The sequence below is a fragment of the Semicossyphus pulcher genome, unplaced genomic scaffold, assembly GCF_022749685.1.
Source record: "Semicossyphus pulcher isolate SPU_LCO1_2020_fin unplaced genomic scaffold, fSemPul1.0.p SCAF_10, whole genome shotgun sequence".
Lineage (NCBI taxonomy): Eukaryota > Metazoa > Chordata > Actinopteri > Labriformes > Labridae > Semicossyphus > Semicossyphus pulcher.
This window is the reverse complement of record NW_027211604.1, coordinates 8,878,509-8,901,184: the sequence shown is the minus strand read 5'-3', so window position 1 is coordinate 8,901,184 and position 22,676 is coordinate 8,878,509. Positions and strand designations below refer to the sequence as shown.

The 22,676-nt window shown below is 41.9% G+C and overlaps 2 protein-coding genes across 2 annotated transcripts; both read right to left on the bottom strand.

Annotated features, from left to right (window-relative positions):
• Positions 1–8,323: 8,323 nt before the first annotated feature.
• gja2 (gap junction protein, alpha 2) lies at positions 8,324–9,397 on the bottom strand. Its single transcript, XM_069666791.1, has one exon. It carries the CDS (start codon positions 9,395–9,397, stop codon positions 8,324–8,326), a length of 1,074 nt encoding a protein of 357 aa, XP_069522892.1.
• Positions 9,398–14,385: 4,988 nt separating this feature from the next.
• Positions 14,386–17,703, bottom strand: gjb1a (gap junction protein beta 1a). Its single transcript, XM_069668315.1, has 2 exons — positions 17,661–17,703; positions 14,386–16,279 (listed from the first exon to the last, which is right to left on the bottom strand). The coding sequence occupies exons 1-2, from the start codon at positions 17,686–17,688 to the stop codon at positions 15,543–15,545; spliced, it is 765 nt and encodes a 254-aa protein (XP_069524416.1). The 5' UTR covers positions 17,689–17,703; the 3' UTR covers positions 14,386–15,542.
• Positions 17,704–22,676: the final 4,973 nt, after the last annotated feature.

The window sequence follows — 22,676 nt, the reverse complement described above, 5'->3', positions numbered from 1 at the left end:
TGGATTTGTCAATACCATAGGTATAAAGGTAACCGCTTCAGCTACAGCTTGTTGTCTCCAGGGGCCAAATCCAGATTTATAAAGCTTTATCTCTACCTTTTGTCAGGAAAAAGTATTTTAGAAGCTCTTTATGTGCAAGTGCAATTCTCTTTATGCTTATTGTTTTGCAATTTGCTTGGAATGTTTTGCTGTTATTTTCTTAAGTAGTAATTTTTATAAGGCCATCGGAAATGTATTTAATTGTGTAATTAGTGGGTTAATCGACATAAGTTGTTGAGGTGAGTTGTAGATAACTCATTGAAAATAAGCATTATAACATTGATCTTAAAGGACAAATGTACCACTGTTTACATGAATTATGTTAAAAAATATATAAATATATATCAAAATACATCCAATTCATCTTTGATATGTTGTCACTTCTTAAATCCAAAGCCCCATCAGTGACTGAGGTCAGTACCTGAAGCGCTAATGGAAAAAGTGCTGAGTTTCAACAGGAGAGCGGAGCAGCTGATCATATGACTCTGTGTCCATTATATAAAACTACCACCTCTGACCATGGTCTGTCTATTGTAGAACGACTGTTCCCCATGCTGCAGAACAACTGCTTTATTGCAGACTGCACATGATCCTGTGTTGTAGTCTCTCAGTTGATTGCATGCTTAGTTAACTTTATTATTTGATCATATCTAAAAGATTATAAATCATATAAAAAGAAAAAGTTTGGTTTTCAAGGATTAATTTGCGGAAATGTTGAGACCGAACAAACCCTCAGTAATTTCCTGACAGCATCCACTCTGGGAAAGCTTTTGGAAAATGGCACTTAAGACTTTATTTATAGCCCAAATACATTTGTGGTTTATTGTCGGTTGGAAGATAAACTAACGGAGAGGGCAGGAGAAAGAAGATCAGCTGATTTGAAATAATCATCCCCCTGGCATGCTGTGAGTTTTGCCGTTAAGCACCAGAGTGTAAACAATAGACATGGATATTGCTCAAGCTACTGCATTAATGTGTGGTTAAACAAGTTCTTATATGTAGCCTACAGCTTTTAAAGTCTGTGACTTGTTTTAAAATATATGTGGAGCAAAGATATTTCTGTTAGCCTGCTTGATTATGAGTTTTTTAAAATTTCCATGCTAAGATACCCAAATAAAGAGTAATGATTCTATCAGTAAAAAGGTTTGGCTCATTTTGAAGCACTTTAGAACCACACACATCAACATACATTAAAATATGACTCATGAAACGTTAAGTGGTACCTGTGTATTTATTCTTTTAGGGGCATAAGCTTCAGCCCTGTGGGCTATCTGTCAATAAGACCTGTTTTTATTTGTCTTTTTGTTATTAGTTTGGTTGTTAATAGCGAAAGGTAAAGGTCACTCTTACATCACATCTGTCCTATTTTTGGGACATATCGCAGCAATGCCTGGAGGGCATCTGTTTGTCCATATTAGAGAACGTCCCCATCCGCAGCTGATTTTTCAGACAATGTCCCCTTGCGTACCTTTTCCTGCTGTCACGAGAAGAGACTGTTGACATTCACATGCTCAGCAGGGAAGAACTGAGAGAGAGAGAGACGTTTTATAGTTCTCCTCTTAATGGCTTTGGTACAGAGCCTGTTTAATGGAAGCCTAATTATGCTGTCTTTCTGTGAATACTACTTCAATTAGGTGATCAGCACAGAGAGAAGAATCCACTCTCTGGAATGTCCATCTATTTATTGACACCAAGTACAGGGACGTAACTCAAAAACTCAACTGTAAAATACAGCTGTGGTCAAGAAACGCAACAGTCCCCTCAGTTCTGTTCAAAATTACGGACCAACGCTGAAATGATAACTACCCACTAAAACACAATCATACTCCAAACAGAGAGATAACTGACTAGAACTTAGAACAGAACAAGTAACCTGCATGTTTGGATAATTATCAGACTTTAACAAGGGATTCAGTCCAGCACTTGGCATGACTTGGTCTGCAGTTACTGCCCAGACACAGGAGCAGTTTGTGTACATCCAATACTCTCCTGCACGGCTGACTGGTATGCCTGAAGGACCATACGCTAGTGGGAATCCCAGTCATGCTTATTATGCGAGATAACCATGGCTTGCTGGATGGCGGGTGTCCGTTTAAAGTGCTCCACCAACTTATCTCTGAAGGGGAAGTGGTGACATCCTGGCCCTTTTCACCCCCATCTGCAGGTACACCTCAATGAAAAGTTGAGCCTAATATTCCACCCATTGTCACTGTGCAGCTCCTCGGGTACACCAAAGCAAAACATCTCACACAACCGCAGCTGTTGTTGTTGTACTCTGGTCGGATACAGTGTATGCCTCAGGCCACATCATGAAGTAATCTATTTCAAAGAATTATCAGCCTCAGTGGTGGGGACCAGCCTGCAACACCTTCTGATGCTAGACCTGGGATACCAGAAGCTGCTGCAAGATCTTCCCAAAGTGTGGTGAACACTAGGCCGGATATAGCACCCAAGCCAGGCTGATCTACTGGGAGATATAAGCCTCGACCTCTGGTGCCAGTGCTGGGACATCCTGCAAAGGAAGGCTTTTCCCAGAGTGACCCCACTGTCCCACTCTTGCAAGGAGCCATCAGCACCTACTCCGTCATGCTAGCTTCCCGCATAGCAGCCACTGGGTAAATTGGCTTGCCTGCTTCCTCTTGGCACTGACAATGCCTGCAGACCAACCCCTCCAAGGGGCACTAAGATAAGGCATAACATTTGTGTGTAGTTCTCCTGTTCGTTGCTGGATCTTAAATTCAAAGCTGTTTAGGGATTCAATCCACCTTGCCATCTGACCTTCAAGCTACTTCAAGCTGAACAGCCAGGTATGTAAGGCTTGGTCAGTCCGTATAAAATGTTGTTGGGGTGGAAGTAGTGGAGGTTCTAGGGTCACTACCAATAACTCATGGCAAGTCACACAGCAATTACGCTCAGGACAACTCAATGGCAGACTGAAGTTGGCCACCACTCTCTCTCCCCTCCTCATTTTTGGGACAGGACTGTGGCCACTCCCTCATCACTGGCAATAGTGTCAACAATGAAGTGCAGTTAAGGCTCCATTAAGGGCTAGGGTTACACAGGGGCATTGGTAGCAACACATTTGTCGTCCAAGTTGATCTCATAACCATGTCAGTGATTTGATAAAGGGGGCTGACAATGGAAGCAAAGTCACAAATAGTTTATAGAAGGAGATAAATCCGAGGAAACTGCACAACTCCTTGTTACAGGGCACTGGCCATTTCTTCCCCTGGACAGGATCAGTTGAGACGCCCTCAGTCCCCACCACATGGCAAGGAACTTTACTTCACACTGAGGTCACACATCCTAGACTTGAGGCTCGATCTCGCCCCTTGGATGGCAAGAAAGACCCAGCAAAGGTTATCTGGGGCTTGTTGCAAATGTGTGGTATAGACCAGCAGGTTGTCAAGACATCAAATGTTGCAGAGCCTATAGGGCCTCAGGCAGAACTGCCTGATACCTTGCTCAATGGTGAAGGGTGTCTTCAGCCTGGCCTCCGGTGCCAGCTCCACCTGGCAGTAGCCACGCTGGCAGTCCAGGGCATCATCTATGTGGGGGAGGGGGTAGGCTTCGATAGGCTACACACAGAGTCGCTAGGTTCCACTCTTCTTCCTTACCAAGACGACAGGAACAGCCCAAGGACTGTTGGATGGCTCTTTCACTCCTATGGCAGCCATTTCCTGAATCATCTGGTCTACAGCCTCTCAAGTGACCAGTGCCAGCTGCTAGTGATGAAGCAGCCATATGGGTGCGGCTATGCAAGTCTCATGTTGTGCTGCACCAAGTCTGTGTGGGTATACTTCTGATCAAGGGTGGCAAAGATGAACTCTTGGAGCCTTTTTGCTGCTGGGCATGCAGTTGGTCCAATGTTCAACTGCTATGCTGCTACAAGTCCTGAATAACTTAAATCAGTGGCTGGGGAAGGCGAGGGTGGGTCGGCTTGCAGGTAACAAGTCTGTGGAGCAGCCGGATGTGCAAGAGACACCACTGCAAGCTATGTTGGTGGTGCTGTTGATGGTGAGGCAGCAGGGCCGGACAATACCAGTTGCTGTTGTCCTGCGCATCCCTGCTGCTGTTGATGGCGTAACATCGTCTCCTTACAGTGGGCATTAGTGCAACAGGTTGAGGGGCTAACTGGGCAGGCGCGTGTTTTGCTGTTTTTCCCTGGAGCCAATGGAGGGCCAAGATCTTTGTGCCAAGGTGGATGGCTTTCCTTGGCACATCAACTGGACCCAAACAGCGCAACCTAGATTGTAGAACTAGAGTCCACCAAGAGACAGAGCATGAGCTATGAGCGTAACACAATCAGATAATTTGCCCATCAATCTTGATGGGAAAGGTTAAAGGTTTGTGTTTTGTGTAACAAGGCTACCAGCCTGACCTTCACAAGGTAAGGCTTTGGTGATATCATTGTGTATTATGGCAGATTGAAGGTAGGCCTCTGTGGGTTCAAAGGGCAACTTCTCCAAAGGGCAGGAGGGAAGCGGCATCACAATGGCTTACAGTGGGGCTCTGGGGTTGTCTCCAGCTGCCTGCCAACTCCAAACTCTGACCTGGGTCTTGTGCTGGTAGAGGTTTTGGGTGGCCTTGCTAGTCTTCACTTGCTAAGAACCTGGAGGTTTTTCTAATTCTAGGCACTGCAGAACTTCTTGAGGCTTGTGTTACATGCACTCCCCCTGCTGGCTATTGGTGTTAATGTCTGTACTCACCCTTCTAATTCTTTCAGGTGTTGGTGATCCACCTGATTTGGAGGAGAGACCATAAAAAGGAGGGGCAGAAAACATTACGCTCTCTTCCTCTCTTCTCTTCACAGCAGCAGCAGGAGTAGCTGGAGCTACTCCTTTGTTAATTTGAGTACTGCTTCTTGCATTCTTTATTTATTTTCTGATGGGACCGGTAGTCTAGTTATTGGTTTTGTTTCTTTACTAGGGTTTAGTTCTGGTTAGGTTTAGGGAAGAAGGAAAGACACCAGATCCTACAGCCCTTTGTTTGCTTGTCTGAGTGTCTTCCTGCTTTTGTTTGGTTCGGCCGGCCCATCAGTATTTGTTTAGGTTTGCTTTTGAAATGGGTTGTTTTGTGGGTTTTTTGCAAGTACTCTGATTCTTTATTATGTTATGGAGCCTTTGGTTAGGTCGTAACAGCTTGCACTTAAAATGAAAGAATAATAATGCAAGTTAAATATTCATGGTGCTTTAGGATAGAGTCCTCTTCTCTCTGAAAGTCTTCTCCTCCTTCTCTTGTTGTTGCCATGTTGATGAAACTACTATCCTCTGTTACTAGGGACTCAATCAATTATAGGTCTTTAAATCTCTCAAAGAAAGGTCAACAAGGCAGCTTTGACTCAATAATTGCTTACTTTAGGTGTCGTGGTTGTTGTGAGAGCGGCTTCACCCACAGGTCTGGAAATTCTTTGCCCTTCACAACAGCTGACTTCCCTATCCACCAACAAACAATAAATACCTACAGTCCCTGTTATGTTCCAGATCTGTGTCCAGAAAAACTCACCTCAGCTGTTGCCCCAACCTACAGTCAGTACGTACGGTTTAGGAAAAAATCCTTGCATAGTCGTTATAAACCCAAATGTAAGAAGCAGGATATACATGCATTATAAATCACCTTTTTGATAAGAAGAAGTTTTCATGTAAATAATGTGTACAACATGTAGTCAGAACATAACAAATCTTATGCTAGCTTTCACTGGAGGAAGTTTTAGTGTATTGGCGACAGACACGCACAAATCTTTTTTACTACACTAAAGGTCCCTCCTCTTCTACATTATGTAGGTCATATCCTGACCTGAAAAGCAGCCTGTATGATGGACAGTTACAACCTTACCGCTCACTGGAGTCACAGCAGCAACAAACGGCCTCGATATGGAATGACAGTGGGACCATATGCTGGCTCACAGTAAATCATCATTAATAGTTAAATGTCGTCCTCTCGTTGACTCGTCCTAAAGCGTTCTCTCCGTCTGTCTGTCCGTCTGATTAATGAGCCCCAGCGTGACTCGGTGACGGATGGTCCCTGCGTATCACTCATACTATTCTGGTTCAGAGATTTGGTTGCATATGGTTGTAACCCAGAGTTCATAACCTTCACCCCCATCACCTGTTCATTTTTCAGCCTTGTCCTGTCAGGAGAGATCTGCTCGGCTCTGGACGTTTGAGAGCTCAGATCTTGGTTCATAACGGCGGCCAAGGGACGCTCGCAGTATGTCACAAAATGTACTCGCCTGTTGTTTCATCATGTTGATCTGTACACATGCACTGGCCTTGGTTAACCCAACATGAGAATAATAAAACAATTTTTTAAAAATGCTGCAGGCCCTTTGAAATGTATAATTTCTCAGCTAGACAAAGCTCCATCACTTACAGCCGAAAAGAAAGAATGAATGAACAACTGCAGTTGTCAATGGTGATGCAATGCTGACAACACTGCACTTTTGTTGACATATTATCATATTTAATGTATCTGTACCCTCTAAAAGCTATTTTAAGAGATCATCATCCAAAATATTAGTGCTGCTTCATTATTTTATGCACAGCAAGTCCCTCTGTCTTTATTAAGGCTAAATTGTTGGGCACTTCTCATTGTTGCTAATGCAGGAGAAGAAACTTTTGGTCCCCCTACCCCCCTTTTCACCCACAATGCTTCTCCAAGTGTGCACAGGTGCTATTTATAGCACTGCTGAGGAAGTCTTTGAAGCATAGCTCTCACCAGTGTGTGATGGTATGTGTTCTGGAAATGGGTCCATCTATACTGCACTTCAGCTTCAGGCAAAACCTACCATGAGTGCATGAAAACACTTTACACTGTTGTCATGTTAGCTTCGGACAAAGCCTGTATTCATGAAAATATAACGTCATCAAGTTCAGATGTTGTTTGGCTTTATTTATTGGCTTTTCATGTTTTGGTCAGGGATCAAAAGTTCATCTTTCCTGCAGGTACAGAAGAAAACAAATGGATCCATTCAACACTACCTGTTGAGGATTGGTGCCCTCTCATACGACGGCCCTGAGGGTCAGAACACAACCACATCTAACGAAACACAAACCAATACCAGCAGTTAGGATCGCGTCGATGCCGATACAGATCTTCAGGCTCAGGTCGGATTCTTTATACTTATCTTGAGATGCACTTTTAAAAGGGACAGTAAAACAAATAGATATTTGTTTGTGTCTGGTTCAGTAGACGGTAGAGAAAGTAGTGACGCCAGTTTTTTAGTTCAGGTTACTTTATGTTGATCTTTAGAATGAACTCAAGGCACATAAACAAGGGAGGTTTTTGTTTTTTAAAGTACACTATTGCAGTAAGGAAAAGTATCTTTAAAAACTTGTGATTAGGCCCAGTGAATAAATGAAGTCTCCTCTGGTAGCTCATGATGTTGATCGCTCTAAAAGGTTTTACTTTTCGAGTAAAAGGTTTTAGTCTACGATCTGTTTAAACATTCATAGTTAGGTGACAGATTTGGTAAATCAATGCTGGGATAAACATTGAAACATCCAGTGTTTGGTAAGAACTGTATGTGATTACTAAATAGGACATAGTCTGGCTCTGAAATGTATAAAGCTGCAGAATAAATAACTCATTCAGGCTGCAGGTTTTATTAACATCAGACCACCACAAGGATGCCTCAAGTAGTGGCTTTGTTGTGACAAAGCTGTATGTGAGCAGAAGACAGCCAGGGTATAATGTTTGTCTGAAAGTTGCTATATAAATAAAGTTGAGTTGAATGAACAGACATCTATTGCCAATATTTGATTGATAAAAGCAAATCTTTAATTGTAAAACCTGCTCAGTCAACAGCATCTAAGAAATGTACCTTTTAGCGTCACGTTCTTCTCGAGTGCATGCTTTACATTTACAATAAACAACATATACAAACTGCAGAAGGAGGTTTATTTCTGTAAGAGTCCAACAAAAGTTTTCTTGCTTTATATTTGACATCTTGACGTATATCTCACAGTTTTAGCTTAAGTAACTTGCTTGTAAACAAAAAAATCCTCAAGTTAGTTGCATTCCAACGCTCACAAGTATGGAAGCTCATTCAGGCCAAAACTATGGAGTGCAAGCAAATCATCACCGTATTAAATCTTGCCTTCCTCGTAAAACACAGACTCAATTCTCGTTCTACATTTACAAATCAGTCCCTGTGCTTTCGCAAATCCGGATTTGCAGTTTCAATTGTTTTGTGTTTACTCAACACTTTTGTCCCTAATGGCCTTCCATACTCATGCAAATCTCTCCTAAGACTAATACATATAGTTCCTCTTGGTTAAGGTCCCTAGATCTTCAGGTCATCCAGCCTGCTCTTGTTATTGCTGTGCTTGCTTGACTGACTGTTTCGGCGCTGATTTTCAACCGGCATCTCAAACACAGGGACGGAAGTTTTCCTCTCCTTCACGTCATCTCCGTCGGCTTTACCTTTTCTCTCCACAGCCATGTTGTCTCTGTTCTGCTTGTAAACCACTTTGCTGTTGTAGGGGCTGTAAGCAGAGTTGGGCTCTGCCATGCTGTACTTTGAGTCCGTCGGGAAATGTTCAGGCACTGCAGGATGACCGGCAAAGTAGTTATAGTTTGGGACGAAGGGCATGACCGCCTCAGTGAGGGCCTTGGGAGCTGCTTCCATCGCAGCCCGTGACCGTCTGTAGCGAAGGCCCTGGTGGCACTTTGTGAAACCCAGATGGTACATTTCCACCAGGTTGAGCAGCAGCGAGATGCAGGCCACGGCCAGCATGAAGAGGATGAAGACCGTCTTCTCGGTGGGTCGGGAGATGTAGCAGTTCACCACATTAGGACAAGGCCAGCGGTCGCAGGTGTACATCGGCTTGAGCTCAAAGCCATACAGGAAGTACTGAGCTACGATAAAAGCCACTTCAAACAGGGTCTTGAAAACAATATTGAAGACGTAGGTTCGCAGCAGTGCGCCTTTCAAACGCACGTGGCCCTGGTTGTCTTTGACTGGCGCCTTCTTGGCCTTGTTGCCAAGTATCTGCTGCTGCTTGTCACTCTGCAGAGCCAGGTCCTTCTCCTTCTGTTTCTCCTTTTCCTCCATGCGGACCAGGTGAAGGATGTGGCCCAGATAAATGAGGGTCGGCGTGGACACAAAGATGATCTGCATCACCCAGAAGCGGATGTGAGAAATGGGGAAGGTCCTGTCATAGCAGACGTTCTCACAACCGGGCTGCTTGGTGTCACACGTGAAGCCGGACTGCTCATCGCCCCACACCTTCTCGGCGGCGGCTCCCAGCACCAGGATGCGGAAGATGAACAGCACTGTCAGCCAGACTTTGCCCACAACGGTGGAGTGTTCCTGGGCACTCTCCAGCAGCTTCCCCAACAAGTTCCAGTCCCCCATAGTGGCTCACAAGTATAGACTCTGTTTTATCTACAAATCCAGGAAAGATGCCTGTAAGAAGAAGGAGACGTGTGAAATGCAAAGTTTTATAAGAAACCATCTTATGTTTACTTGAATGAAACTAACCCAAAGTACAAGGCAGACGCACGCCTGTATAACTATCTTGGTACAAAATGTCCAGAGGCCACACCTGACCTTTCCTTAAACAACTTTTGATTACGATACTGTGGTTGTTTCCATCTTGTTTCATCTTTTCTAAAATGCTTCCAAAAATACACCTCAAATTAGCATAGTGTGGCTGCAGCTAAGAAAATAGAGCTGGTTGTCAACTCATCAGTAGATTAGCAGTTTGATTGTTGGCTCCAGTCTGCATGTCGAATATAAATTTAAATAACCAAATAAAATAGATTGTTTAGAGCAGTCCGTGTTTCTATTTAACATAGAGAAAATAGAAACTGCAATAAGAGGTTTTGTTAGCAAATCTGACAGAGAGCAAAACTATCAGTCGTGCGTCTGCGTACCTGGTCGACCCGATGTTAACTCTACTTTTGGCTCTATTTTTGGTCACCACCAACTCCAAAGGTTAGTACAGTATCTGGATTCGCACTACTTCCATTTGCTAGTCACTAACTTGTCGGATGGGTCAGGAATTTTGAATATTCGATTTGTCATTCATTTATAAAAAAAATCGAGTTCATGTGAATATTATCTCATCCTAAAAATATATTTTTTCCATTGTTTTTAATGCGGTACTCCCTCCAGATGGTGGCTGTAGCGCATCTGAAAGTTGTTTGATAAACGCCATTAAATGACAAGAGAAGAAGAAAGCATTCGCACTAGGTGCCGATAAAACGGGTGACATTCAAAACCTGAGTAAAATGCAGACACTTCAGCCGCTGCCAGAGAGTTCTGAACTCTTTCGGAAAAACACGAGGTTGAGTGCAAACTTTGCCAGGTAAGACTTCTATAGCCTGCGTAGACCGTTAAAGCCAAACTGTAATGGGACGGTCTGGTCTACCCTTGCGTCGCCAAACGCCGCTCCTGTCGCCTAGCAACAGGTAGATAGCAGGCTACAGGATAAGTCAACCTGTTATTTTAAAGATAATTTGTTTCAAGGGCCCTTTCGTTTTCTTAAACCAGACTGTGGGTTTTCAAAAAAAATGTTTCCCTTTTAGATTACGATGCTGTACGAGCTGTAAAAAGGTCACAAAGCAGTGAAATTGTTGGTTGTTAGACCTAAACAATGTAAATCTGTGGCGAGCTGCAGAGACAGGTGCATCAATGCAAAGGACCCCTTTCACATTACATGTAGTCATTTATAATACGGCTTTGGAAAACACTCGATTCTGGCTCGGATTCAATTGTGGCTCTATGGAGGCCATCTGCTGCTGCAGACGCAGTTTTAGATCTCTGAAGGACCACGTCCAATCGCATCAGGCAGACTAGGTTTTAATAGAAGAAAGAAAATCATTTTCAAATCAAGCTGAATCATTTCTAAATCAATATTTTGTATGAAATTACTGATTTATTCTCTAAGTAGCTGCGTAATAAATGTTATGTTGTTAATCATTACGTCTGTTGTAATGTCCAGTTTGTCGTCCCTCGGCTGATCTACTGTCATTTTAGAAGGACAGTGACTGTAGCAGCTTTAAAGAGAAATTTAGAAGCACAAGGTCACAGCAGAAACCAAATTAACTTGGGTTTATATTTGTTTAAATGCATCATAATACCCGTGTGTCACATGTAACTATGTCGTCAATTTGAACAAGTGTGTTGATGATCTAGTCTATTACACGAGGATCATTAAACGCCTCGCATGGATAAACATGTTTATTCTTTTGACACAGTTTCCAGAAAGCCCACAACCAAAGACTACTGTACTTCAGAAAACCCAGAGGAGACACTGATTAATCATGAATTCACTGTTTGTATTCCAGATAGTTGTGTCCTCATCAGTGTCTGCTGGTAAAACAGGCCAGGACACAGCTGACTGTGTCTGAGAGAAAGCCCTGCAGCGGGCTGGGGAGACTCTCATAGATCTTGTGACACAGTACCCACCAGGGCTGCCTGAGTCCAGATTTAGGTTTCTAGTTTAACTTCCAGGGCCTATTAGTTACAACATGGCAAAATTACGTTAAAAATAGTTGGACGTGTCCTTTAGAAAGTAGGGCTCAGAGGTAGAGAGTAGGAGCACCTGTTGGACAGACATCAAGATTGTCCAGAAATTTAAAAACTTTTGACACAGCAGTAACTTTCATTTCTACTTCGATAACTTCAGAAGAGCAGCATGTTTTTTTAATGATAAAGTAAGACCTTCATTTAAGACAGACGTACCTGATAATGCTCATCTCCTTCAGCAGTGCAGCTCCAGAGTCACTTGATGTTTGAGCCTCTTCAGTTCACATAGAGGCCACGTTCTCCTCAACCGCTGAGAAAACTGCAGAGCCAAGATAAACCTCTCTCAGAGAGTTTTCACTCTCTGATCCCGCCTGCTGCCCTCCCACTCTGACCTGATCAATGCCCAGTGTTCAACAAGACACCATAACGTACACCCTGCCTGCTCTCAGTGCGCGTTCAGATCAACACAATCCCACTTGAAGAAAAGTACAGAAGCCCTCGCTGAAGAGGTTTTTCTGTTCGGCTTGAGTGGCAGCTCCGGAGTCCAGTGAGGATGCAGGTTAGTCTTACATGTTGGTGCGCTCTAAATATAATTCACAGAGGTGGGAGTGGCCTTGTTGTCACTCTCAGGGTGATCTGACCCCTGACTGTGTGGAGGAGCGTCAGACTCCGAAGAGTCTTCCCTCAGTGCCGAAGTAAGCGTTACTACTTGTTGAGCGACTTTCATATATAACGCCTGTTGGTGGAAAACACAGAGAAAGATCTATAAACTTGATCGCGCTCTTCACGCTGCGCTTTGTGAAGCTCTTTATTCATTGTGCACGCTCAAAGTCTACATAGACGCTTCATTTATGGCATCATGTTGTTCTGTACTTTATCTACTTTTAGGTACTTTAAAGCTCCTGTCAGGAGTTTTTTTCTGGTTATGAAACAGACTGAAATTAATTCTGATCACTCTATATGAGCTACAGAAGCAAACCAGACCATCAGCGACAAGATTGATTATTTCTATATAGTTATTCTTAATGCCTGAAACTGCTGGCGGGGGGTAGGTGTCAGACGAAGCGACTAACAGCCTGCTGCCTTTGTTTACATTTTCCAGGGCAAAAAACTTAAAGTGAGTGATACATATGACTGTTAGAGAAAGCAGGATGAGATTTTTTCTTAAAAACCACCACTTCAGCATGTACATGACAAAATCAGCACAGAGATAAGAGGTACGGCTTTGTCCACAGGGGGTGCCAAAATCAACACAAACCCAAAGTTCCTCACAGGAGCTTTTGCTAATGTTTACTTTAACTTCACTAAAAGTCAAAGGGAAATAATATGTTTATTTGACAGCTGTTGTCACTTCATCCAAAACACAAGACTCCATTCTAGCTAATTCATTGAACCTGCATTATTTCTAATGGCCAGCAGGGGGCCTCTCCTCTGGTTGTTTAAATAAACCATATCTACATAGGTCTGTGAGAAAATCACCCAACTTCTAACTTCATTTATAACCTCTGCAAAATAATTTTCCCATGACTTTATGGTTGCCAATTCTTGTTTTCTTTCCAAATAAATATGCTGTTTATTTTTGTAATAATGGTCCCATTTAGAGTGTTTGAGACTCGTGTTTGAGAGGGAAGTCCCTAACTGGGCAACCTAGGATTAATGCAAAGCAGTGTGTATCCACATATACATACATTTTAAAATGTTACTAATTGCCTATAAGGCCTTAAATGGTCTGGCTCCCAATTAAAGAACTTTTAACCCCCTAAAGCCCAGCCAGGGAGTTTTGATCAGCTCATCAAACCAAGGGTGGCCGCTCATTCTCGGTTACGGCCCCTCGGCGTTGAAACAGCCTTCCCCTCAGATCAGCAGACTCCGCTGCAGCTTTTAATTCCGTCCTTAAAACTCACTTTTACAAAGATGGCCTAATCCTTAGAATGTTTTCCCTTTCCATTCCCGCAACACTTCCTATTTCCTACCATTTTACTGTGTTTAAAGTGAATTTTATTGTCATTGTGCTTGTTGTAGCGTCATCATTTATGTACTTTCTATGCACTTTTATTTGTCTCACATTCAAGAATTTAATATAATGCTGAAATGATTGTACATAGAGAGTGAAACCAGAGTCAAATTCCTCCAGATCAGGCCAATAAAGCTGATTCAGATTCTTTGGACTCTTATGATATTCGTCCAACACAATGACTAGAGATGACACCAGCTGATTTTTCTGACAGCCCTTAAACTGATAATGTGCTTACATCAGCGTCCTTCTGATGAGCTACTTTAAAGGAAATATTCCATCCTTTTATTACACATGTGTAGGTATGGCTAAGACACAACAGAAATAACATGGACGTCGCTCCACACCGTCTCCACTCACACTAATCACAGACAGGAATAACAGAGTGGACGGATTTGCTTTTGGTCTGATGCTGCCAACAAGCTTCTTGTCAATCTGAGCTCTATAGATGGTGTGCGTTGACGCCTTCCATAAAAAGATAAGTGCCCTCATGCTCGGTCACGGGTTCAGCTGTCCCTAAGGTCAGCCATTGTCACCCGCACACTGACCCCCTTACGTGTCGAGGCTATTGATAACCCAAAACTCTCTGCTCTCTGGCCTTCACGAGGAGAACTTAATCATGCCGGACGTGTCCTCACAGGTGGCGTCACGGCTCCGAGGAGCTGCCTGCTAAAGATGGGGACACTAAATGTGCGGTGAAGCGTCAATCGCGTTATTTTGTTCTTCTCCCAATCACACCGCTGACAGCTGAGAGGAATCACAAGTGGCACAGCTTCATTTCTGCCTGCAGAAAAACTGCTGCTCTCTGCTCATTTAAGGCATTACACACCAGTAAAAAACACACAGTTACACAGACTCTGGTGGATTTTATTCTGCTGTGTCCGGACAGTATTTAAACATCCAGCTTCAAAATGAATGAATTTAAATAACATGTTTAGCATCAGTAACGACTCAGGGAATAAAAAGTTTGCGATTCAAGTTTGTTGTTGTGAGTTATAGCTTTGTTTGTATCTAAAGGCACCATTTAACCAGCAAAGTAAATCATCTGTATTAACCTAACACTGGATCATTTAACATGTATGAAATGTAACATGTGTTAGTATAACATCTGGCTTATAACAGATGAAAACAAACCATAAACCCCCCCAGTCTGTTAGATTCATGATGATCTACGTTTGTGATGATTTGTGGTTAGTCACAGAATATTAAACATTCCCACATTTCACTTACATATTTCTGGCACACTTCTGTGACACAATCTGATGATCTATATTAGCATGTAACAGGAAGTGACATTTCATAATTTCATATTTTGACAAGAGAGGCCGCAAATCAAAACTTTGCCCCCATATGCAAAGTCTTCACTGCGCCGGCCGCTGGGTCGTTTCCAACGTTGGCCCCTTGGTGCAGTCCCCGCTCTCTCCTCCCCACATTTATGTCTATCTTCACTGTCCGATCAATAAATGCAAAAGACCAAAAAATAATCATTAAAACAAAAAAAAAAAAAAGAAAAAACATCATACAGAGGCCGAGCACAGACACTTTTTTTTGTATGCCGTTATCTTGAGATCACAAGTTGTCAAGACTCCATACATGCATACACGGCAAACCACATAAACATTACATGCAATTTGAGGAAACAAACTTTTGTTCTCTTTTTTTAACGGCCTGATTTTATAATTTTCTCGAGGCACCGTGATAATTTACAAAACATTTTAAAATACAGCATTAAAAAAAAAGCAAGCTTGGTCATACTGGTCTTCCATACTATAATGAAATGTGTCTAACAGGCAGTTGTGTTACATGTTGTCTGACTATTTCTTCTCACACTGGCACCAAATGTCATTCAGGTTACAAACTGATGCACCATCAACCACTAAATCATCATCGAGTCGGTCTGCAATGTGCATTATTTCAAAGGCATCTTATTCACGTGTTAAATGAACGGCTGTTACCTGGATCTAAGGCCACTTTTATGTCCCTCTGTGCAGGTATGAATATAAAGGTGTTTTGTTAGAACGAGCAGAGCTTTTGTTGGATCCAGGCCCCCATAGTCGAGTCTCCAGCATTGTTCAAATGCTTACTGCAGGCCTTCCCCACCAGGAAGACCACCTCTGCAATGTTGAGCAGAATACAGACCCCTGACACGGCCAGCATGAACACGGTGAAGACCGTCTTCTCCGTGGGCCTCGACACGAAGCAGTCCACCGTGTTGGGACAGGGGTACGAGTCACACTTGACCAGCCGGATCATCTTGTAGCCGGGGTAGATCATATAAAACAAATACATGAAGGTGACCTCAAAGATGAGACGGAACAGCAGGCTGATGACGTACGTCCACCACAGAGCGCCTGTGATTTTCATCTTCTGGGTCTTTATCTGCTCCAGGTCTTTGGGGTTGGTTCTCCCTGAGAGTTTGTACAGCCTCTTGTCGACATGGCGACGGTGGGCCACGTGCATGGCCACCAGCAGGGCGGGAGTGGAGACCAGGATGAGCTGCAGCGCCCACAGGCGGATGTGTGAGATGGGGAAGAAGTGGTCGTAGCAGACGCTGTTGCAGCCGGGCTGCTGGGTGTTGCAGGTGAAACCGGACTTCTCGTCGCCCCACACGCTCTCCGCTGCCACCACCAGGACCAGGATCCGGAAAATGAAGAGGACAGAGAGCCAGATGCGGCCGATGCCTGTGGAGTGTCTGTTCACGCCGCTGATGACAGCATAAAATGATGCCCAGTTCATCTTCGGTTCCGGGTCTGATGGAGAAGATGCAGAATCACATCAGGGCTCAACAGCTCAGAGGAAACTATTTTCTTTTTTTAAAATGAAAGTTTTTCCAACATATTAAGAACAAAAAAAAAACCTACAGTAAACATTACAGCTAAAAGATGAACTAAAATCACTGCACAGAGATGTAAAAGGCAAAAAATACAACATAATTACATTTTCACACTTTTATTTGTATTTATTTTCCTTCTTTGTATAAATTATAAAAATAAAACTGTTAAATAACTAGTCATTGTAATTATTAGAAATCCAAAAGAGGTCACGTCCGTCATTTATTTGAGACTTGCCGCAATATGTTTGTCCGAGTCTTTCACAAGCTCACAAGAATCCATGAAGCGCCAATAAAACCTACCAGAGCAAGTCCTAGAGGGGGTTTAAGAGGTGTTCGATGGTTCGTCAGTATCATTTTATGGTCAGTTAATTTTCAGTACATCTCAACAGCTGACCAGCCGACACCGCATTCTGCTAGATTTGAATTAAGATCCTTTTCCCCAAATATAAATAATTACTATACATTGTACTTGCTATAATTTAACATTGCAGCTAAGCGGCACTCCGAGAAAAAAGTAAGTGAAGATAAAAGATAAAATATAATTTGTTTAGTTTTCAATTATAACAAACAACAATAAGACTCTAATCTGACCTCAGAGTCAAGGGTATCACTGAACTTACTGTTATTGTGGTGGTCTTTGGATGCAGAAAAAAACTACAATCGTACACCTTTAAAACAGTACTTTATATTCTGACATTAATAAAAATGATTAATGAATTTATTGTTAAATATAAAATATATATTAACTCCAGAGGGGAATGATTAAAGTGTAAGATTTCTTAATCTAATTTTAATTTAGTTTTAAATACCAAAAGTTCTCCATCCCAGCTCGTCCACTGTTTTTCTTTGAAATGTTTCAGTCGTATTTGGATTAAACAAGAAATTTAAATAATAATCAAACAGAATAAGTTTGTTGCAGCAGCTGCTGAAGTCATTAACAGCACTGCAGAACATGTGGCCACTGCAGCCTTCAGAGGTTGAAAGTGCTCCATAATCTATGTTGTCTACTGATGACCAAAGACAGATTTAGGAGCTAATTTAAAATGTCACTCCAGTCCAGTTTAACTTCATAAGTTGTCAATTTGCTCCCAGCTGTTAAGAAATGTGTAGATCAAACTTCACGAAAGTTAATCACCACAACAGTTTTTTTTTACTTTTCCTTATTTAAAGTTTAGAAATAATCTCAAGCCTATAGAACATCCTAAATGTTGTATCTCTTCTGTGCAGATCATTATTGGCTGTCCTGTGTCCCCGGCATGTTTGAATATCCCGTCTAGTGTAAATGTCAGAGTTGTTACCCGGCTCAGCTGGAGGTGTAAGAGGCATAAGAGGCAGCGTGGAGGACAATGCTGACCCGCTGGTTTGGCATGGATGTGAATCCAGAGAAGAAGAGAGCCTCTCTGCCCCCCTCTGCAGTTGGCAGGCCACTTAAGAGTGCAACACTGAAGTCTGGCACCATGCGTCATGTGACATGCTTTCACCGGACGCCATGGTGGAGCATGCAAAGTGGGCACCCAATGTAACGGTGTCCATAATACTCTCTTAGGGATGTCATTTGTGGTCCAAAAGTATGGTCCTAATAAATACTTTGGTTCTTTAATTATGAACATTAAAATCTACTTTGTAACCAGCTGTATATCTATAGATATAAACGCAAGAAGGACTGCAAGTTTATCACCATAAATGAGCAGTTTACTGTGGTTGAAACTTATCCTTAGGAGTGTCACATTTTTATCTGACGGACAAATCTTAAAGAAACTCTTCCGCGTCAAGTTCAGACAAAGGATTAAAGCAGACGACCAGGAAGCAAATAAAAAAGAGATTTAACCAGCTGAAACCAACCCGTCCATCATTTCCCTCTACTGATAACATAGCTGTAAATAAAGCAGACTTACCTTCAGCTATATTTCCGAATAAAACTCATCCAGAAACATTTACGTTGCCAGATTTTTTTCCCTCAATCTGAGCGTCAATGTGCACAAGAGTATCAGAGCACCATGACTTTGCATTGCTAATGATTCCTCTCACACTAGCCACTGCCCTGCACTGGAGAGGTCATATGCTTCTGGGCGCCATATTTGCATACAATAGCCCCATTTATAGAGGCCAAACAAACAGCTTCAGAATTCACATCAAACGCTTTAATTTGTGCCCAGCTGAGGAATCCGTGTGGGGACGGCGGTCTGTCCTCTCGTCCTCTTTGTGCCCTGATCTGCAGAGGAAGTGGAGGGTGTTTCTTGACGCAATGTGGAGTAAAAACATAAAGGTCTGAGACAAAGAAGGGCCCATGAAATCTAAAGATAAGCAGGACAAGAGTGTATTATCATAATAATCAGTCTAACATCTAGTTTTCCTACTCAGCCTTTACGTCCACATTGCTGCTGCCCGCCCAACATTTAACCGCTGATTCAGTCTGAGCTCTGTGATGCCAGGCACAGTTTGACGTATTTCTAACGGAGGAAGCACCAAAGTCCCGATCCAAAGGCGCATATAGTGTGTTAGTCCTGTCCAGAAACAATTTACTGCCAGTTTATGGACACACTTGGAAGATCTTTAGAGAAAAAACATGATTTGACACTTGTTTAGTAATGTATTTATTGCTCATAACTCCCTTCAAAGCCCTGAATTTTGACAGTAAACAGCCACTGGGAGCGAGCACAGCTGCAGTTGCTCCGCCTGGACGTGTTGGTGGATTTGGTTATTGGATTTGAACCCAGTTTTAAACTAATGTGTCACATAATTCTAACAACCAAAACAAAGCTGTGGCTATGGTCACAGTTACAGTGAAAGCAACAAGCATTTGTCATCCAAAGACTGAAGTCACACCTACTGCCCGTCTCAATTAGCCTGAGCAGTAACCAGTGAGGATGCCAGGCTAACTAGCTTTGCTTTATATCCATCTAGCTGCAATGGGGCGGCTGTGGCTCAGTGGTAGAGTTGGTCGTCTTTCAATTGGAAGGTCAGAGGTTTGATCCCCAGCTCCCCAGATTGCTCCCGGTGGCATAGCCAACGGGTATGTATGTGATTACTGACTGACAGTTGGGCTCTTTAGGTAGCAGCCTCTGCTATTAGTGCATGAATGGGTGAATGTGACATGTAGTGTAAAAGCAGCCTTGAGTGGTCGCAAAGACTAGAAAAGAGCTATATAAGTATTTACCATTTACCAATGATCCCACAGAGGGTGTTAAAAACATATAGCATGGGAAGTAAAATAAATACATTTTACCATGGCCTTTCCCTGGTTTGACAAATATGTGAAAAAAAGATTTTCTTGCTTGAGCTTTAGTTGATCAGAAAAGCCACATAAACATCAATATTTCTTTCACGAGAGAGAGCTGAGAACAGGTAGACAGTATACACAGCAAGGGTGGAGACAGCATTTTATGAACTGACGTGTTCATAATCCAGCGCAGACAAAAAGTGGACTGTAAACTTTTTTTTAATGTTAATAAAGATGAAACAAGCTCAAGAATACAACTAGTATTAAACATTTTGAATAAATAGTTCATTAGGAGTTTTAAAGGACAATCTGTTATCTATTTAAAGCCCTGCATATTTAATGCTCCACATTAAAAGACCAGATACGAGTAGGAATCTCAGAGCATAAAGCTGCTGTGGCATGCATATGTTGTCTATTTCTAGTCTGAATTCAGCATTACATTTATTATACAGGTCTTTTTTTTAAAGATATTTTTTGGGCTTTTGCCTTTATTAGATAGGACAGCTGAAGAGAGACAAGAAGTATAAGGAAGAGTGGGAGATAACATGCACCAAATGACCGGGAGTCGAGCCTGCGATCAGTGCGACGAGGCTTGTAGCCTCTGTACATGAGGCGCCTGCTCTACCAAATGAGCTAAACAAGCGGCCCATTTATCATACAGGTCTGGATGTTATTAATGCAGACTGCATATTGACGGTTTTACAGTAAAGTCGACAGTATAAGAAAGTATCGTCATGAGTGGACACTGCAATCCTGATATTGAAAATAAATGCTTACAGTAAAAGTAGGGGGCCCTACATTGACCCTTGTTGGACACCTTTATCAATCATGCTGACTTTATTTGAGCTGAACTCTATCAGATAAATATGATTTGAACCATAGGAAGCAGCTTTTTAAACAAACTATTATGGAAAACAGTGTCAAATCTCCTGAACAGATATGCAAAGATATGTATATGAGTGAGATGCAGACTGGAAGGAGGCAAAGTATTTTGTTCCTAAAATCACTTTTATGCCCATAAATGTGGAAGAATTCAATTAAAAGAGGAGTTAGCTGTTAGCAGAAAAAGTTAGCTGTGATGAGAATGACGTTTCAATCATATGTTGTCATTTTCATTAGTAATGTAGTCACCTTCTTTATCACCTCATTGTCAAATGTGTCCCACTTTGGAACAAAAAGCAGACCCTCATAATGTACATTTTGGTTAGTGGCAGGCAATCTCCATTAAATGAATGGAAATGAATGCATTCTACTAAATACGTTGGCATCCATATGTGTGTGCTTTATGGTTTCTGACTATGATCAGCATTATGAATCAGTGGCAGACATTGTGAAGGCTGTAACCGTTAGAAAGGACTCTATTGTACCTGAAGTGAACATGGTTTTGCTACTGCTGCTGTCAGAGAGGAATTAACAATGGTGGGGATTAAGAATATTCACATATGATGCCAAGATGATTTATTATCTCTCATGAGTCTTCTGTTTGACATGATGGATGTTGGTTTTTGTGTATGAAGGCGTGAGGACAAGTCTGAAAGCTTACAGTGGTTTTGTTACTGACCTGTATACATTATTATTTTGTAAATGTAAATTAGTCATACTGATATTTTGCAGCACTGGTAATGATAAAAACTGTTTTTTTGGACTGACTGAATTCTGAATTTATGTTATGTGATTGATGGATTCAAATGAAGCATTTAAAATGTGATGTGTGTGTGTGTGTGTGTGTGTGTGTGTGTGTGTGTGACCATCTGTTGTCCCTAGCTTGAGTTCAGTCTGAAGGACGACATCTGGAGGTCATTTACTGTCATTGCAACATTTCAGTCCTTATTCTCAAATAACACGTGTCAGGCCGTGATCAATGTGTAATCAAATAATGTTCATATTATGATATTTATTTGATATTCTGAAGTGCTACTAAACTAAGTCAAGTGTCCTTGTTGTATTCTATTACGATTTTTCTACCTCTAGTGTCACAATTCTATTCGTGTGATGACACTTTCGCTTGTGTCAGTTTAAATATCTTGCAGCACTGATGTGGGTGTGTGCTGTAAGAGACACTTCAGTGCCTGGGTAAGCTAAGTCGGGTGAAACTGACTCTGCAACAAAGACCAGTTAGATTACAGTGCTTAATCTTCAGTGCAGGAACACACCCAGTCACATGCAGGTGTGACCGGTCTCTCTGAGGAATAATCACATGGTTCTCATGATATGTTTAGGTGTCCAGAGACATTATGAGTCCAAGCAGGTGTGTCTTTATCATGAGCCGCTCACGATGAGCAAGATGTGTAACGTTATTTTATCTCTCCTGGTCAGCCTATTACTGGTCATTAGTGTAGGTTTTGTGGGGGTTTATGGGCAGAATTAAAAAAACGTCAATATCCTGATCTTTCAGACTTATCGTGTATGCAGGGGTCCACTGGTTTAGGGGCTCCCTGCTCCTCAAATAATAATTGTATTACATTTCCCCACTTTAAGCTTGTGTAAAGACTATTTTATATTAACTATACATGCAGTATAAAGCATAATGCCATCTACTCTTATTTCATTGTTTTGCTCCCTTCTTCTTCTCCCTTTTTAGAAATATGCAACACAGAAACATTTTATTATAAAGGGTATTTGAAAGTGAGCAGCATTACAACAGATGTTTGGTACAAAGTACCTCACATTTACACAGACAGTGTAAAGATTATGTTGTGTATTTTTGTAATTGTACTATTGTAATAAAGTAGAAGCATTAACTATCTGAAGATACACATAAAAATATAAATAGATACATCTATAAATAATTGTTTTTAAAAGATAATATAGAATCCAAACTCGGCAGATTCCCCATGATCCTTGAATGCACCATTTTTAATACAAATATTCCAACTGTGCAGCCGCCCCTTTAAGAGCGTCCTGGGTGTGGAAAGGGGGGAGTTTTTAGTGAGTTCATAGCCAGTTGGTTACGTCCAATTCAGCTTTTTGGTACGCTCCTTGTAAAGATGTGGGACTTAAGCATGTTGTAATATATTTGTTATGAACATAAATGTTTACTAACACATATTCAGAGGTCTAATGGTGTTGTATTTACTCTAAGAATTGAAATAAT